We start from the raw sequence: 19,433 nt of genomic DNA, 5'->3' as shown, positions 1-19,433 counted from the left end.
GATGTGTTTTTGTGCTCCAGAGACCTGGCTAATGAGACATTCACTGGCTCCAATGTACGTCGACAATGGCCCACAGAGCGAGCTGTGTGTCTGTCCGAGTGCCGACATAAACGGCTGCGAATGGCCACGCTGGGCTCTGCAGGCAAACTCCACTCATGGTTGAGTATAGTACATTAGGAAGCTCACTTTAAACCTTAGTTTCTGAAACTTGAGCATATACATCAGCCAAAACTGCTAGAAAGTAAAGGAGTCTCAGGTCACAAATGCAATCTTTGCTTAACAAGTGAAATTGAAACTATTAGAAGAAAATGTTTGCTCCTTCAAAAACAAAAGGGCCAAGTCATCCCCATTAATAAGACAGAACAGGGACTGAACCTCCTTTTAGGGCTTTAAATGTGCAATGTCTGTAAATGATCTAACAGCACTTCTTGAACTAGTCAGTCTCTTCTCAGTCTTGCCTTTCTCGTCCCTCTGGTGCTTAGCTGCCACCTTCCTCTTATTTCCCTGTTTTATTTACTTCTTTATAATTTCCCACCTGTTCAGAAATCTCAGCTGCCCCATAATTTGCTTCAGATCGCTGATGTTTTATGCTTGCGAGGGGATGGACTGAAACATGCAGCACAAAAGATTTATGAGGACCAGCTGCCAACGCCGACACAAGCTTTTAAAAGTAGAAAGATGTATTCTTTTCTGGTCGTTTGCAACAGTTTAAACAGCCCTCTGTACAAGTAAAACAGCAGCGTTTTGAGGTCACGTGCTGTGGAAGAAATCCATATATTCCCATTTGTTTTCCAGTAATTTTGATTTATAGAATAAGAAGTGTTCATAAGAAAGGAATAAATGTGTTTACTTTATTGTCTTCGGTCAGAGCATTGATGAACTGTACTGCAAAAACCTTCACATCTTGACTAATTATATTTATCTAATGGTGCGGACGTCTGTAACAATTCGTTAAAGGAGAATTGACTATGACAGCTTAGAGTATAAAAAGAAATATGGCAACATGTTAAAAACAAATGGGAGATTAGACTCTGTGACCAGTGGTGCTTAAAAATTAGATTCATTAGGTTACATCAAAATTCCCCAAACTGCTTTACTCAGCTTGTGTCACAGCTTCACAGATTTCTTTGTAAACCGAGTTTTGAAAAGCACACCCACACCTTGTCAGTGCATTTCAGAACATCCCAGAGGCTACAGTTCGTTTCAAGGAGACTAGATAAGAGGCCTTATTCCCTTGTGTGTCAATTAATACTTGTAAAAAGTGCTCCTTCGTTGTTTGTGTTTGTCTTGTGCATGAAGCGCCCCCCCCCCTCATTGAAATGAGAAACAACTGCGACTGTAACTTGATCCAATTGTAACAGACCCTCTGAGTGACAATTCAGTTGAGATCTCACTAGCTTTATATGCAACGGCCCATTTTCAAAAGACAAGTCTTTGTCTTTGATGCTATTTCCAGATGAAGCTGCCATGCAGGTCTGGAGTGAAGAAAAAACAGATGGCTACTTGTCATTCTCCAGAAGTCAGAGCTCTGAATCTTGATCCAGCACACCGAAGCCCTCACTGTGAAGCCTGATGCTGATCACAAGCTAAACACACGGTGCCTCGATATAACTGCTGATTAATACACAAGTAACTGCAAGTAGTTACAGCCACAACTGACAAATGTTTAAAAAAAAATAATGTGACATAAAAAAATTTAAGAAATAAATAGAAGAATTCGACCTGTCTTATGTTAAGTCTTATTCGTGTTGGGTCCTGGAACGTACGCCAAGCATGTCGCTGGCATTTTGGTGGCTTTTGGAGGCGTCTTTGTCAGCCTTTTCTGCATAACAAGCGTACAGCTATCAATGCACAGGGCTAAAACGGAGGTTTGTTTTAAAAAAACAGTGGTGGTATATCTTATAACTGTGGGAGCCCAAGACAGAGAGAGCATGTTTATCCTTCAGGTCTGTAGTTTCAAGCTTAAACGAAGATAATAGCAATGATTCTGCGACCATCATTTGTAAAAATGTCAGAGCAACCCTTTAATATTTAAGAGGAATAATAATAAGGATGAGTAAGCAGTGTTTCTCACACCCTGACTTGTGGCTTTGAAAAACTACACAAAGATTCAAGGCAAAAAAGTTGGAAAAAGATGACAAAAATCAAGCCATAGGGGCATGTATACAAGTAAAAATTTGGACTTGCTTTTCGTCTTGTTTTGCTCTCACTAAAAGACAAAATAAATAAGTAACAGAAAGAGAAAACAAAACAAAATTTTGTCACACATGGGAGTGCTAATGGGCCCGGTGGCAGAAAATGTCAGCATTCATTGTCTGAAGTCCCTTGCTGTTTTGTCACTGGAAAATGGGAGGAAAGGTGTTTGTGCAAAGAGGGTTTTTGTGTGCCAGAAGGAATTATTCAGTGAAGCAAGAGAAACTTTTTCTCCTGTAATGACCAGGGAACAAGTCAGGGAGAATCCATTCCAAAGGCTGCCACACAAACCCAAGTCATAAATAAAGAAAATAGCCAAGCGGGGCACAAGAGTGCAAAACATCTTTGTTGTACTTTGGGGAGGCTGGGAGCAGTTGGGGTCACAATAGGCTGCACTCAGTCAAGTAAACACCCACTTAGGAGCACTGATTTATTTGATTTATTCAAATGCCTTGGGTTGCCACTGATGCATGCTAAAGCTAAGCTCTGACTCATTTAAAGAGAGAAGAAATATGACGAAAGTTACAATGAATCGTGTTTTTTTTTAACATGACCCCCGTGCAAACTTCCCCAGCAAGATAAATAGTAACGCATCAAAATCAGAAGTCTAAGCCAAACTGGGAACAGGCCTGTGATAATAAGTGTGTCTGGGTAAGACAGACACCATATTCATCAAAATGCTGTAAGAAAAAGTTTGAAATGTCTTAAATAGCACGATTCATGTTAGATAGTTTTCCAAGCACTCGAGTCAACTAATCAGCTTATTTAATGGCTTGTGCCTTGATGGTTCAATTTCAGGGGCAGAACACTTCCATGAGGTGGAAACATTTAATCAGCCACAGTTGAGCACAATTGCGGAGGACGTGCACAGTGTATGAACCGAGCCAGTTAGTCGGACAGAAATGACATCAAAATATGGCAAAAGTGGGCGAAAATCCCATGATTATCTGAAGAATTTTTCACACTTCTCTCTTGACTTTGTTTTCATCAATCACAGATCTAATTAGAGAAACCGTGCTCTTTTGGGTGGACAAAAAAGAAAAGAAAAAAAATACACGCACAAATGCACTTGTGCATTATAAGAAACTTTACAAGAACCCAGGTTATTTGAGCCAGAAGGGAAAATGGATTCCAAGGTAAGTAAATATTGCAAGATACACACAATGCAACCAGGGAAAAACTAACTAAATAACTAAATAAGAAAAAATAAAAAGAGAGTTTGACAATAAATACTAAAACTAAAAATTTCAATATTGGCAGAGCCTTTTAAACATCGAGAGTACTCAGCACCAGCATCAAGTTGCATTAAGAGTTCATCATTCATCCCCTCGACAGATTAAAGAAACTATCACTAATACTTTGCTTGACCAGCTTTAGTTCTGAATATTGTATCGAATGCTTCGCGATGGGACAGTCGGACCGCTGGGTAAAGTCTTCTCCAGCACTTCCCAAAGATTCTCCATGGAGTTTAAGGTCTGAAGTCTATGGTGGCCGATCCCTGTGTGAAAATGGTGTCTCATGCTCTGTGAAACTCTCATTCACAATCCTGGTCATACTGGATAATGCTTATGCACCATGGAAGAAAAGAAAAACCCGGTCATTCAGTATATTCAGATAGCCTGAACACAGACCTGACTTTTTCCATCACTAAGCAGAGAATGTTAATATCAACTATTTTTCCTTTTCCTCCTCTTATCATTCTAACTAGGACATCTTTGATTGGACTTTTGATCAGCATTTTTCACCACTGACATATTTGTTTTTATTACCGTGACAGTTTTAAATGTTTACTTGTGTATACACAAATACATATTCCCAATTGATAACATCATTTATAGAAATCAAGCATCAAAACAGGCCTGGGACCAGCAGGCTGATGCTCAACAAACTGCTCACATTTACCCACTGATGCTCCATTACAGCTTTATGGCGTCAAATCTGTCTCCTCACTGTTGCCTCCCTTGCCAACTGGTGCCAGAATAAAACGCGTTTTGTGACTTGTGTCTGTGCAGAACCCAAAACTGCTTTGAAAATGTGTCTTAAGTGGTTGTTTCAAAAACTGGCTGTAAATATTCTGAGAACTGTCTGCTTCAATGCGCTTTGTCAGCGGCAAGAAAAATGAATGCACAGCAAGTCTGGCAAATCCTACATTTTATGTAATTCATGTCTACCCTAATGGAGCCACAGAATCACAAATTGAACTACAATCAGGTTCAAGAAAAGTCCACTGCCTACATCTAAAGAGACCGTATATAAAAGAGTGTGTAAAATATAAACGCAGTCCATCAACAGTGAGATCAATGTGGAAGTGCCTCTAAGTGTGATACTACTGATGGCTGCTGGGCTCGAGTTCCAGTGCATTTCTGCCTCCAACAGACAACTATACAAGAACTTCTTTTTCCCATTCAACAAATTGTCTCATGACATCTTCAATAAATTAATTTTTCCACACAGTTCATTATGGCATCATTAGATGATTTCCCTCCCACTTATCAGTATGCTAGAGGCCCATGTAGGAATAAGTCCATAATTAAGTGGATATTAGCCACCAAAGATCAATGTTTGGTGGTGTGATTAGCTTGATGCACAAGATGTGGTGAAATTATGAATGAACTTGGATGACATGTTAAGTATTCTGATTCATTGCAATCGTTTTGTTGTTTGTACTTAGTCAGTGGATTAGATGACACGTTTTCCACAGTTTTGCTCATAAACTGCAGAATTCATATTGAGCATATTGGTTGTTGCTTGTTCTTTGGCTGACTGGACAAACAGACCAACAGACCCTTTTTCTGGTTTCCAATGTGAATGCAGTGTGTAAGCATTTCTAGAACTGGCAAATATGCATAATGCACAGGACATTTTGGATGGTTCTGAAGGGAAAATGAGAGAATAAGCATTTTCATCTGCTAATCCAGGCAACATTAGCATTAGCTTTTAGCTTGGTGCTCCTCCCTCTAAAACCAATGGGTGACAGAGAGGCCATGTCACTGTAAATATACAAAGGCAAAGCGAGTACATGCTCCTTTCACCAAGTAACAGTAATCTTTCCTTGTTCGAACCATCCTATCCTGACTGCATGATGGGGCTAATTTGCAAAAATATATCCTTCACTTTCTATGAAAGATGTGCTTCGGCAACCATCAGTTGCACACTCCCAGCTGTTGCACATTCCATGCCATCTCGCAAGGGACAAGCTTTCGATAATCTGACAGATAAACCAAACAATAATACTGCAATATCATCCACGGTATTTCACTTTGCAGTGGCTGAGTCTCCCTGATGACTGCTCCAGAAATAGGGCAGGAAATGATCTTTGCAGACAGTAAATGGCCTGGTGGTGGAGGGGATCAGGACAAAAGCAATTAGGTACTTTATAGATCACACTTATACAGTTTTAGAGGAGGCAACCGAGCACAACAGAGGCCAGTCAGCAATGTAATGAATAAAGAGTCCCACTTCCATTTGAAGGATAGATCCATTAAGAGATCTAATGCATTGAACAAATGTAATTGAGGGAGCAGGCCATCTGGTAGCTGAAGCACTGTTAACAGTGCTGCATGTCCTCGATTTGGTATAGACAGATATTGCACAACTTTAATATTATACAATATATGCATTTTATTTCCTCAAAAGATGAACTGTGGCCAAGTGAAAAATTCAGCAGCTTTCTCTCAGTCTAGAATATCAGAAAAGTAAAAAACATATATACACCCAACATGTAATCAAATGTTATCACTTTGTTTTCAGCACAGATAAACTTGCCCGAGTGCCAAAAAAACCTAATAACCCTGTGCGGAATGTGTCATTATTGTGGCAGGAGAGCAGAAGCTTGCTCTAAACTGGAGTTATTCAGTGATTTCAGTCTCTTTCTCAATCAATTGCAATCTCCTTCTCAATCAATAGAGCACCCTGTAACAGAAGAAGCAGCTGCCAGGCTAACTCCAGGAAACAGAGAAAAAGTACAGGGTGTTTTTAAAAAAATTATTATTCATAAAGAGACAGTGCCACAAATGTCATTAAAACCCTTTTCGACCTCAACTCAACTTCATCTTTAGCACACTAATTATCCATGCAATTTAAACAAAAAGCCCAAGCCTGTATTATTTAGTCTATGACAAATGTTCCTGAAAAAGCCGTCAAACAAGAGGGGAATTCTTTATATTAATTTTGAACTAGAATTACTTTAGACAATTTAGGCTGGTGCAACTATCTAAACCTATCGGAATGCAAGGTCTGGATGCTTTGGGGTACTACAAGTGGATTTTAAGGGATAGAAATGATAATCTACTGAGACACTTGTGATTTGTGGAAGAATTACACACAGATTACTGATGACCTTTTGTTGTATAAAGCCAGACTTAGTGAAAGTCCAGTACAGACAGAACCCTAAATACCTTGTAGCCCTCCTGGCCCAGAGCAGCCAGCCAAAAGCTGGTGCTAGTTCTGAAAAAAATGGATGCCAGCTACACCGTAATCCTGTCTGTTTCTCCAAGATCAAGTGGCGTACTTTTGGTCTGAATTCCTGAGAGGACCAAAGCAAGATCATTAATGAATAATGAAAAACTATGTTGTCACTTCATCTATGGAATGTAGATGATGAAGGATCTGAAAAGGCAGGTTAATCATCCAATGCATGATGTGCTGTTACCTCCTGTAAATGTTTTAATGTGATGTCAAGTAATGCCTTGCAGGAGAATCTCTGGATAAAGGGGATTCTGATCATTCAAAGAGTTACTGAGTTAATGATGGACTGACTAAAACAACTAATCCATATGTTAGTCATTAAAAAGATTTTATAAGGCTAATTGAAATGGTTCACAACTGTAAAGAGGTTCTGAAGGAACCATAACATTTTAAGGCAATAAAAGCCAACTGGTCTAGTATGGGATGATCTCTGGTGCCCGTACTATTCGGATATCTTTAAGCAGCTCCAGTGGGTTACGTTTTCCCTTGGATCCACATCAGTGAGAATTTGTGTGACATGTCACTCAGATAAACCCACTTCACCTGCACTGCCCACCCTCTCCTCACCCATGAGTCTATCGAAAATTTAATTTGCTGTTGGAAAGCCATTTTCTCTTAAGTGCTGCTGAGGAGGTGCCTATCTTGCCTGTTATCTTGGTGCTGGTGTTGGCTAATGAGGGTCTGGTCTGGAGGCAGATGCTAACAGCTCAGCTCCTCATAAGCCTTTGTCAAAATATTGCTTTTGAGCAGCTGGTTGCCCACAGAAACACTTCCACAATGAGTGTGGCTTTTATTTCCCAAGAGCCGTTTACCTGCAGGCTACATCTATACCTGGTGTTTGCATCTGACACTTGTCAATAACATAGAATATAGATAAAATGCTTTAATTTTGACAGCTGAAGGGAGCAGCGGCAGGTTAAATCGTATAGCAGGCAATCTGTACTGTGTGCACACTAAAGTATGTTTGAGTTTGTTTTTTCTGTTAATGAATAGACACATCAGCTCATGGAGATGACATCCTGCACAGAAACAATCCCACTGATCAACAACCCAGCAAAAAGAGGAAGAAGGCTTATTTAGATGTAGAATTCCAACTCCAGACATAAGGCTGGTTTCCAAATTCTGATTTTGAATACACACACTTTTTTTTGTACTTTCATAAAGACAAAGACAAACCACTCATAAAAAGACCACATCTGTTTAAAAGTCAACAAATACCAAGTATTTCTGAACCTGGAAAGCTAAAACATCTGTGATAAAGTGGGATAAAAAGAATCAACAATGTAAACAAAGAAAAGCAGGATGAGAATTACAAAACCAGCTAAAAATATTCCTGTCTTTCCCATCCAGAACTTGTTACAATATCATCTGTCACTAAAGGTCCAGACAGATGCCACAACTCCACCACAGTGATGACACCCATGTCAAGCTCAGAATCTAAAAAAAAAAGGCCTAAGTTGGATAAACAAGATGAATCCCTTTCATTAACACAAGCACAGCAGGCGCTCCGGCCATTCCACCATTAATTATATGGTCTTATGGGAAGATTAGGGAAGGGAAATCAAGCCAACAGCCGGAGTCCATTGAATGGGTCTTTCCTTGTTTAATTGCCAAAACAACAAAAACAAATGATGCTCCACAAATCCCGCCACAGGACGGCCCCAGCAGCTATGATTTGGCTGAGCATTCTTTGTTCTCTTCTGTCGCTCCTTGTGCCATCTATCTATCCATCAAACATTAGACCAGGCAAACTGGGGACTATTCTCAACACTGTAATTAATGGCAGAAGTGATATGAGAGAGAATGGAAACATAATTGTGTGACAGGCACAAGAAGGCCAATCTATGATGTTCACCAGCTCTTAATATGCTCTTCACTCTCAAATCAGTCACTTTTACATCAAGTGAATCCAAGAATAAAGAGAAGTAATAAAAAATAACGGACAGACACAGAAATATGACTGAGATGTATGAATCGTTATATGGACTTATCGTTTACCTTTTGTTTTTCATTCTTTCATCCCAGGGAAATAATATATATACACTAAATTTCCTTGGGGTTTTGAGACATAATTGAGCAAATATGTCTTCAAAATGTCTTATTCCTCAAGGTAAAATAGAAAAGTTGTTGTCTTAAGAAAAGTACAACAGGCTATGGAGCAGCTATGCATTGCCTGGAGACAATTGCGGAAAAAAAAAAAACAAGGTCACAATTTGCTAAACATAGTTAAAAGAGCACAAAACAGTGATTCAGCCAGAGGCTTCTTCACGTCTACTACAACAAGGACAGGTACAGGTCATACCTGCCAACAACAGCCTTTCATAATGACTCATTATGATGATCATATGTCCTCCTTATCGTTTATCTTTTATTTATACTGCAGAAATATTTCCACACTTTAAGGTCTAATAAAGCATTACTGGACGCAAGTGAATTGCAATCAAAACCATAAAAAAGTAATTTCCCTTGCTCATTTTTCTGCTATTCAGGCATACTGTTACGGGTCAACCTTTTAACTTTTAATAATAGCGAATATTATCAAAGCATTATAAGCATATTTCCAGTGATTTTCTCTTGCAGGCTGACTCTTACACGACCTGATGTAGAAGAAAGACCAGAGGAGCACATTGTTAGAAGCCACATAATAAAAATGTCCTCAGGCAGATCGTCTTTTCTCTACACTGTAGTGAATTACAACAGAAATGACCATGGCTACATTCCTCCACCCTGAACAATACGACTACACTTGGACTTTTAAACATACATTTAAACGATGAGTAATTCTTTCAGTGAGGTGGACAAAGTTGAGAACTACATGCTGCTTTGACAGCTTTTCAATTATTATCCTCTTTGATTAAAACAAGGATTGAGATTACCGTAATAATCCCTGGCACCTGCCAGTGACACCTGAGAGTGACTAATTCAAGTTCAGCTGATGCTTTCAACGAGTCTTCAGCCAACTGGAATCCTCCAGTGGCCTTCAGGAGGGAAATTCATCATTCTGCTGTTGGCCGTTTTTCCCTGCCTGTGCAGTTCAGGGCTACACCCCAACACATGCTGCTGATTTATTGGCATGACACACCGGACATTTCAAGAAACCATATATCAATATCTTTCAACAGGGACACGTTGATGAATTGCACAAACATATTAAACAAGCCCCATGTAGACATGCTTGAAATAATATACTACAGTATGCATATGCAGTCATGTCCATTTATGTGCTAATCATAAATACATTGTCATGTCATGGCGTTTCTTGAAAAGCTTTCCACAGTTTATGTAAATAAAACAAGAAAATGTATCATTTGAAGGCATGGAGCTCCTGAGAAATATCATTCCACCACCGCTTACAGGGTGCCCTTGCACCTGTAATACCTACGAGAAGAGATAAACTAATACTTTATATCCATGTGGCTACATTAAACCCAAAAAAAGCTTTGGGACCTCTGGTTTGCCTGCTTTGGGTGCTAAACTGGGTTGTACTGAGCCTGGAGCCGAGTCTAATTTACTCTCAGGGCAGCTTCGGTCCAGAGACCACCCTAACAAGCTCAAGTTCATCACTCATCAGGGTAAGCGTTTAGGCACTCAGTCGTAGGTTGTTGGTGCAATCCTCAACTTGGACACAATAATTAATCTTCGTATTGATCCACATCTCTGACTCCTGTTGGGACAAGCAAAGGGAGCATGATTGAGAATCTGCAGAATGTTTCAACTCACTGAGAGGAAGACAGCAAAATGATTCTCCTCAGCTATTCCTCCCACCCGGTCTCACGAGCAGACATGCGCTTTCACATCGATCTCCTTTGTTATAAAAAGAATAAAAATTTCATTGTCAACAGGGTAGACAACTAGCAGACAGGACATGTCAGACAAGTCTAGAAGGGGTGGAGGATGTGGAGCTTGTTTGGAGGAGCAGGTTTCTTTACAAAGCAAGAAAAGGAACAGAGTGATCTAGAAGAAAATTGGCCAGGAGAGTGAGAACGACAATTCCAACCAAACAAAAAGGGGCCATGTCTGAGATATAATACTTGACAACATTTCATTGGGAAACTGCTTCTGAAGGAAAAAGGAAACAGAGTAGCTTCTCTTAAGGTCTCTTATTCAGTGGTCTCTTGTTCGCACCAAGTCTCTGCTGATGAACTGCCCAGCAGCCTCTGATATATGACCCATAAAGGCCATTGGCACAATAAACCTGCAGCTACGGCTGATTTGTGAATCCAATTACGTCCCGGTCTGTAATGGCTGTGTTCAGAGCTGTGATGTTCAGTCAGCTGTTGTCAGCATATGTCCCAGAGGCCACAACCTCCACTGTGAAAGACACTCAGCATCTAGCACTGATTATTTAAATAACTATCCTAATGTATAGCAATGTAAGATGGTGGATGGGCCATGGGTGAGAAAGATTAGTTAGTTTAGATCAGTTTGGGCAAAGTGGGGATGCTCAACAAGCAGTTAATGATGTGTGGCCCCATCTACATACCAATGCAGAAGAATATCCTTTGTATATTAAAACCTGATTTTTGGAGTCACTCCATCAAAAACATGTAAGTTTTCATCCCGTCATTAGTTACAGTTCAAACTAATATCAAAATTAAACAGTTAAGCTACGGAGTAATAATAATTTTTGCTCTTTACAGACAGCTTTTATTCAAGCTTTAACAGAGAATACAGAGGGAAATAACACACAACATGCATCCATAAATGGAAAACAGTGATTACAGCAAAATCAGTTTTGTTCTCAGAACACAAACTACAAACACTGTGCAGACTCTCGCTTACAGTTTTACGATTGAGGCCCAGCAGTATATCAGCACTTGAAATGTGTATTTTTATGCCTGGCCTTTTTTTAATATGCATTTATATGAGTTTCCTTTTCAAAGCGCAAAATTCAGGGGATCATTTAAATAAATCATGCAGGATTATTAACCAAGGTTTGCAGAAAAGTGCCCTCAAACGTGCAGTTGACAGATAATGTGTAGGACACACACAAGTGTTGCACAATACTGGCAAGAGGAGAACAAGCTAGAAAGAAAATGATCCAGTGATAAACATTTTTTTTTAAACAGAACCATGTAATTCTTAACTACATGTCCCTAAAGCTCTAACTAGAAGGACTCGTGCAATACCCACAACATCAAAACTTTTTGCAGTTCTTGTTTTATTCTTTTTTTTATTTTTGTTTTATCATTAACAAATGGTGCCTGTGTTGATGGTAAATCACAGGCTCCTGATTATGCTACTGTCATCATTTAGATGAGCTGGTCTTGCATGTGTTTCCAGATCAACAGTTTAAGGCTCCAACACAGAAAAGACCACTCCCACTGGTGCCAATTACGACTTGAGACGACATGCTGATTTGCCCAGTTTGTTAAATCTGCCCCTTTTGGCTTTGATCAGGGGGATTACTGCTGTGGTACGAGAATGCTGATGTGAACACTGAGGAGTCACGGAAATCATAGACCGGTCAGTAAAATCGCGCTTCAGCTCAATATGTTTCATCTTCATAACCAGTGCTTCTGTACCATGTCCCTAAAGTTTCCCCCCTTATCTCTGTGCCTCTCGGAAATACTTTTCCCATCAAGCATGTGAACTCAAAGAGAAGGCAAACAGGTGCAGTGGCAATCAACTCCCTCAATGCCCCTTATGACTGCTTGTGTTTCAGATTATCCTCAGAGATTTTGCTGACACTTGCCTAAAGGGTAGTAGGGTAATTTGAGCTTTAACCGAAAGTACGACTGTGACTTCTGTAACGAGTTAATGAATGCCAAGACTGTTGTCATGTTTTTAAAGAAAACAAGGCTAATGATGGACTGTGGGAGCCGATTCAGGAATCCTAACAGAGGGTAGTTTCCAAAAATTCTTGAGAAAGCAGTTCCGTGGCCCCTTTCACTCGGTCTGTTCAATGAGGGATTGTCGCAGCGGCAGAGGGCGTCACAGAGCCAAGCCGACATCCGCTGTGAAGGCAGAGCTGGTATGGCTGGACACTGGTGCTGTTGTGGAGCATGACGCTCTGATTCTGAATCAAGTCCCATCAAAAATCAATGAAAACATTCTAATAAGTGCATCTGAAATTAGAAAACTTGACAGGCCAGACTAGTTGTGGACAAGTTGTGAAACTCTGAAAGCCAGAGATCTGAATGTGCATTTAAACCATCCATGTGAATGTCCACAGTTAAATTCACTGCTATAATGTCACACTGAGAGCTCTTCAGTTCACCCAATTGCTGACCTCAAGATGCATTCCAATGGTTCAAAATAGACAGAGCTATAATTTGAAGAACCCGATGAGAAACTACTCCCCCATTCCTTGGTAAAAATGTTCCACTGGTGTTGTATCATCCTTCTGTAAATGCTGACCTCTCATTCCTGAGAAGGAGGTAGAATAAAAAAAAAAAAAGAAAAAAGGCTAGACCTAATATTGTCCAGTAAGATGTGCTGAAGGAAGAAAAATCCTTGCATTTTTCTCAGAGGTGGGGGTCTGACTCGGTGCCATAAACATGCAAGTACAGGGCTCCTTTGAGCTCAAACACCAAACCTTTCAGAGCTCTTCTGGTGACATTTCAGATGGTACTTTTTTCCCCTCTGGTGCTATGAAAAGAACCTGCACAGCAGCGATCTGTGCACGTGATTGTGTTGGTGCAAAACGGAAATAAATGCCCCCCCACCCCCCCAAAAAAAACAGTCATTGCAAAAAACGTCTCTTGCTGATGGAAAATTCCTGGGTTAACCAAATTCTTGGAGCCTCATTTCCACAGAGGGTGGAAGTTATCATGTAAACAGGATTTAGAATATGAGGTTAATAGCCCAGCAGAACTACTCTACCATCTAACACATGAAAGCACCCTCTGTATTCCTTCTGACTTTGAGTGAGAGGTGAAATGCCCTCACAAAGCAGACAGAATACAGAGAACCTCTACTACCCTATTAATAATGCATTGTTGGTTACATTCTGTTCATCCATTTTGGTTCCATTTTGTTTTCAAGCTCCTTCCCCCCCTTAAGCCATTCCTTCTTCCTAAAGTAAGAGCCATATAAATCTGGGCTCTCAGTCTCCATTACAGTAGAGTGATGGCTGCTTTCCAAACAAGCAATCTCTGGACACCCCTCTTCTCTGGTCCAAACCACTGAACCAAGCTCTCAGCTATGGGGAGGAAATGTTCAGCACATCAACAGTGTGTGCAGAGCACAGGTTTGGCCAAGGGGGTCAACTCCTAAACAACTTATGGTCATAGGATAGCAGCAAAGCAGTAATAAATGTCATGAAGTTTCTTGTTATAAATTCAGGTTTCCCACAAGAGTAAAAGGATGATTTTCACTGTGTATTTAAAGAGGAAATCCTAATAAAATGTAATTAAAGCATAAAACATAGACTTTGTGACTCATATTCATCATCTAAGACTACAAAAAAATAAATAAATAAAAATAATGGAACCGCCGGATAAAGAGAAAGAGAGAATTATATTTATGCATTTGGTTCGAAACCTCAACAGAAAATGTCACAAAACTCTGGATGATTCTGTGTGCAATATTTTTGTGGCTTCTTCATCCAACCATACTCCTAAATCAAGTTCAGTTATAGTGGTGTGTCAAAATAAATGTATCACCCATACATCTCCATCCATTGTTAAATCTCTTGGAACTGAGACTGAGAATGTTGAGGTGTCAAAAGATTAAATTAAATTCTGTCTCTCCGGGTCAGGGTTCAGTTCGTACCCAATTCAAACAACTCTGGACTCAAAGTCGATTCTAAACAATTCTAGATTCAGTGTCCAAAATCAAATACTTATTTCAGAAACTCTTCGAATCCACTCAGGCCAAATAAAGCTGAAGTCAGCTTGGCTTCCTCTCCAAACAGGAGGCCTCAAAAAACAACAGTTCCAGAAAGGTCTGGCTAACTTTAGCCAATGTTAAAGTAAATCTTTAACATTATTGAAATGTCATCAGCAGCCCCAAGTGAGGCGAAGCAAGGCAGCTTTGTCAAACAGAAAAAAAGGTTTGTACAAATGCAGTGGTGACTGGTATAGAGGGTCTGAACTGATGCAGCACAGGAAATCAATGTGTTCAAGAATCAAAAATCCTGAGAGAATAATTGCATTGCATCTCATGTAGCCTTAAATATCAGTTTTTGGCCAGAATTACAGAAACACATAATGTTGTACGTGACTGAAGTGTTAATTATATGTTGTTGAAAGAAGTTATGAAAACGTAGGAAACTTGTACAGTAACTCTCCGGTGATCAGCATAATCCAGCTTCTTCAAACTGCTTCTCTTTACCCCACCGCTCAAAAGGGACTGTCAGCTGGGTTTAGCACAGCAGCCACAATCCCTTCTCACACACGTGCTCATATAAAGCAAATGCAGAATAAGGCTGTGATGGCTCACTTCACCCTTCATGTAACCGAGCTTGCGGTTGCAAAGTCTTTACCTCCAATTTCAAGGTTCTCTGCGTGGTGGCTTATCATGAAAGTGATTAGAAATGAAGAGCTCTCTCTGTGATATAGTTGGATCCTAAGACTTGGTTGCCTTCAGGCTGCCAAGCTCTCTTATATACTCAATACCAGATGGCAGGTTCAACTGCTGCCAACACTGCTGATCCTCACAGGGATCTTCAGCACAAGACAACATACATTTCTTTAACAGACTTTAGTTTTGCTCCAAAAATGCTCTTGCGTTTCAAAAACCTGAACAACTGAGCAACTGAGCTGAGTCAAAACAGGGTTTCTAGAGGGAACATACGGGTGAGCAGTGGACCCATTCAATCATAATAACCTGACCCTTCATTAGTCTGCAACAGATTCAGGGCCAAGGGTGAGACAGTCAAACTATTAAGTTATAACACCAAATGTCTTAAAAACATCATGGTTCACCAGAGTGATAAAACCACATGAAGGGACGGGACTGGACACATGTAACTGAGCATTTTGCAACACGTGACTGGCAGAAGCATCTATGAAGCTCCCACTGGGGAAAATTATATAAAGTGTTTCTAATGAAGGAATTTAAACCCGTCACTAAAGAGATTTGATATTTGAGAAATATCCCTCAAAAACTTAAGTCACTACTGGTCAAAAAAGAGAGGATAAAAACATGGACGCACAACGGTAAGCTGTCATTTCCTCACATCGCTGCTTCTTTATTTAGATGTACTGCAAACAGCGGTGGTTAATGGAAAACTCTGGGGCAGAAAATGGTAAAATTACACCTCCATAAACCAATTAATACTACCATATTCAGACAATTTAAAAACACTCGGGGCACGATGAATACGCGGGTAGAGTGGTCTTCCATCGACAGGACAGTTAGTGGTTTGATTCCCAAAAGGTCCCCGTGTCAAACAGTGCTGGGCTTCCTTTTTCACTGGAAAAGAACAAGGGGAAATAAAAGCAACAGTGAGCCAGAATTATGTAAATATTCTCATCCTTCCTTCTTTACTTTGATTTAGCTCATTTATGACGTGTCTTTTGTCGTGTTAGCCATTTGAGATATGCATCTGCTCAAAGAATTTTCCTTCCTCAAATCCAGTCTGAATGCAGCAAAAAAATGCAGCCTGTGCACTGCGACAGTGACATAAATGCCAGTCTGTTTCATTTTACATCCGGCTAATGAAAATACTGAACGATTGCATGTTTCATGCAAAGAAAAAAAAAAAAGAAGAAATACACGGAGCCGTATGTGCCATATCTGTACATCTGTGTGAGCAGGGCTGCCCTGACTAACACCATTCAACTAACACACAGCCAAAGCTTTAAAAGTGACCAGCAGACATTTGAGTGCAAAACTTCCCTCATCAGTAATCTGAAGAGCTTCCTACCTGTCCGACAGCTAAGCTTTAAGCACTCAGGTGACAACAACAGAGCAGAATACCAATGGGTAGGCAGAGTCAGTAAATGCCTTTACTTTGTGACCTGGAGATGAATAAATCAGTTGGTCTGTATCCAGCTGCCACGTTTACTTTGCAGGTCCAAGATAACTTTAACCACATCACAGCAGTTTAGCAAGTGTGCATTACTTTCAGCTCCAACCGGTTTATCGAGCTCCATGATGCCTCTGACGTTGTCCAACAGACTATATGTGGATAAATGAATAAACGGCCCGTGTGTTCTTTGTGGTATTAGCTGTGATCAAAATACATAGCAGGTTTTGATTCAGACTTATGGGTTTTATGTTCGTGAAAGGCTTTTTGTTAGGGACACAATTTCCAACAGCAGACTAAGTGAGTGCATGCTGTATAACGCTGCACTTTAAAGCACGAGAGGGGCAGGGAAGTTTCTCACAGAAAGGCAGGTCTACAATTCACTGAGGTCGCTGGTTTTAGAAAATTAAAACGGTTCATCTGTGAGTCATATTTTCACTCAGTTTTCATGCTGGTTGTTTCCACTTATTCTTTGTCACTTTTCCCCCCTTCAGTTTGAGCTGTGAGAATCCTACTTAGTAACCACAGGAGTCACAAAGCAACCAGTTAAAAAATTTGAGAGTTCCCAAAGTTGCCAAATTTCCTCTCATTATACAGTGTTGCTCTGTATCCAGTCCTAATTTGTTCTGCAGCACTATCATTCTCTGCCAAAGCCAGCTGAAATATTTAAGCTCCTTCGCAAGCACTCTATGTGCACCCTTTAAATCCAGCCCCTCTGACAGATCTAAGCAAGGTGCCCCCCCTTCCTTCACACCATTAAAGGCAATCTAAAAGATGCTCTGCCAGTTGATCAGAGAGGACTTCGGCAGCGTTGAGGTAAATTGCTGTCACAAGGTCTGATGGACCTTTTCTTTCCCAGTGCTCATAGGGAGGCACTCGACCTCCACTCACTCAATTTGATTCAAAGCATGTTTGTGCCTCTGGAAGGGAGGAAATAGAGGAGAAGGGAACTGATGCTGTCCATCTGTGCAAGATTAACAGCATGCAAGCAAAGAAAGGAAAACCGTTCAAACAGAGGAGGACAAAAAAAATAAATAGGTAAATTCATTTTCACCCACTGAACAAAGGCACAAGCCTTCAAGACATCAAGTTGTTATTCTATAAAGCTGCTTGTTACATTTGAAATGATCAATTATTCACAGTGAAATTAAAAGAAAGTCTTGCACTGAAACACTTTCACCTCATAAATGTTTGTAAAGCCAGATGCAAATAAAACTCACTTATTGTTTTATAGAAATTTAGTCTAATTTCAGATTTATGGTTACCCTTCACAATATGAAAACTACATTTCTAAATGTTAAAAAGTACAACATGAATACATATATGAGGTGGGAGTCAGTATACTCACAGCCATGAAAATGGCAAATTAATGCCAGGAGACTTTCCTTTAACAAGCCATTGCGTTTTATGAGCTCAAGGAAAGCCGCTATTATGCTGTGGACAGAAACAACAACAACAAAAAATAAAAGCTGTGAGACATCCGAGCTAAATTTCCCATGACTACAAACTGAGGCAGCTGGAGAACAGAGCGCCAGGGAAAAAAAGCAGGTTAATGTGAGAGTTCAAACACCATCCTCGCTTAATTAGATCCTGAGAGCCCGGAGAAAATGTCCCATTTAAAGTCGTGCCACTTGTGCGTTGTGGCGACTTGGGGAATAAATGACACGGAAATCCAGCAAAGAAACCAGACAACTCACAATCCCCGCAAACATAGGCCTGCGCGCCGTAATGTGCGCGAAACGAGCCCAATCATGACCGACCGATGCGCCTTATAGCGACACACCGGAGTGAAGAGCGTGTGGAAATAAATGGGCACTATGTGGAGGCAGTGGGCAGGCGCCAGCATCTATTCCCAAAACTTCCATCCTTAACCAGCATCAGTAGATGTGTGTTAGTCAACACAATTGATGAGGCTCGTGTGTGGTGAGCACGAGTGAGTTAAATACAGAAATCTGTGTTGATCGTTTATCATGTTAGAGCGCACCATGGCACATCAAAAGCGCCCCCCCCCCCTAAAAAAAAACGCTGGTGAGAGAAAGCACGGCTCTTGCACTGCGGTCTCAACAGCTGGTACACGCCCGACAAATACGTGCAAGTAGATGTTTTCAGTGTGCTGACACAACTTCTATTAAATGACAGACACAAGCCGTAAAACGGAGCAAAACGCCGCATAACTCGCGCGGACACGCACTCTACCCTGCGGCGATGTTAAGTGCAGAGAGTCGGTGAACGTGGAGGAAAAGAAGAACCCACCCCCCCCTGTCAACAGAACCAAAAGAAGATCCCCCAAAAAATAAACCAGCAGCGAGAGTAGAGTCAAAACTTGACTAAATGTGTACCTGTGTACTGCAAGAGAAACATGGTCCACAGAAGGCGAGCTGCGATTCCCGTCGGTCCTGTGCTGTAGGACGAAGCGTGTGAGGTACAATCCTTGAATGGAGACGAGGCTTGTCCCTCAGTCAGTCCGCTCCGCTCGGCAGACTGGACTGCAATGAGAGCAGCCAGTCGAAGCGGGACCTTTTAGCTACGACAGGCGAGCCCGCCCTCCCGACGTGCCCGGTTCGCCACAGAAGCGGAATAGTTCGCTTCAGACGCGCGCAGCCTGCAGGCGAACTATTGAGGTTGCGAGGGTGTCCGTGGGAGCTGCAGTCGCTGACAAACCCACCCTCCCCTCCCGCTTAGCCTTTTCTTGTCACTCTGCTATAAAAGGCGAATTCAAGCGCCGGCGAACTGTCAAGAGATGATGGTGTTTTAATGGAGAGCTGCGGCCATGCCACCCCCTGCGGCAAGTCTCAATGCGAAACAGTCCTGCCGTGACTGCGAGACAAATGTACGCAATGGTCCGAGATTGTACTAA

General features: G+C 41.0%; 1 protein-coding gene across 1 annotated transcript in view; it reads right to left on the bottom strand.

The window, feature by feature from the left end:
* enox2 (ecto-NOX disulfide-thiol exchanger 2) overlaps positions 1 to 19,072 on the bottom strand; it is a 107,362-nt gene extending 88,290 nt beyond the window's left edge. Inside the window, exon 1 of the mRNA XM_072395370.1 lies at positions 18,916 to 19,072. Coding sequence (XP_072251471.1) covers positions 18,916 to 18,937 — 22 coding nt within the window. The 5' untranslated portion in view covers positions 18,938 to 19,072. The remainder of the gene's footprint in view (positions 1 to 18,915) is intronic.
* Between the last annotated feature and the right edge of the window lie 361 nt (positions 19,073 to 19,433).

This window comes from Leuresthes tenuis, unplaced genomic scaffold (genome assembly GCF_036924035.1).
Source record: "Leuresthes tenuis unplaced genomic scaffold, fLeuTen1.0.hap1 SCAF_11, whole genome shotgun sequence".
Taxonomy (NCBI): domain Eukaryota; kingdom Metazoa; phylum Chordata; class Actinopteri; order Atheriniformes; family Atherinopsidae; genus Leuresthes; species Leuresthes tenuis.
The sequence above is the reverse complement of the archived record's forward strand: the minus strand, read 5'-3'. Positions and strand labels throughout refer to the sequence as shown.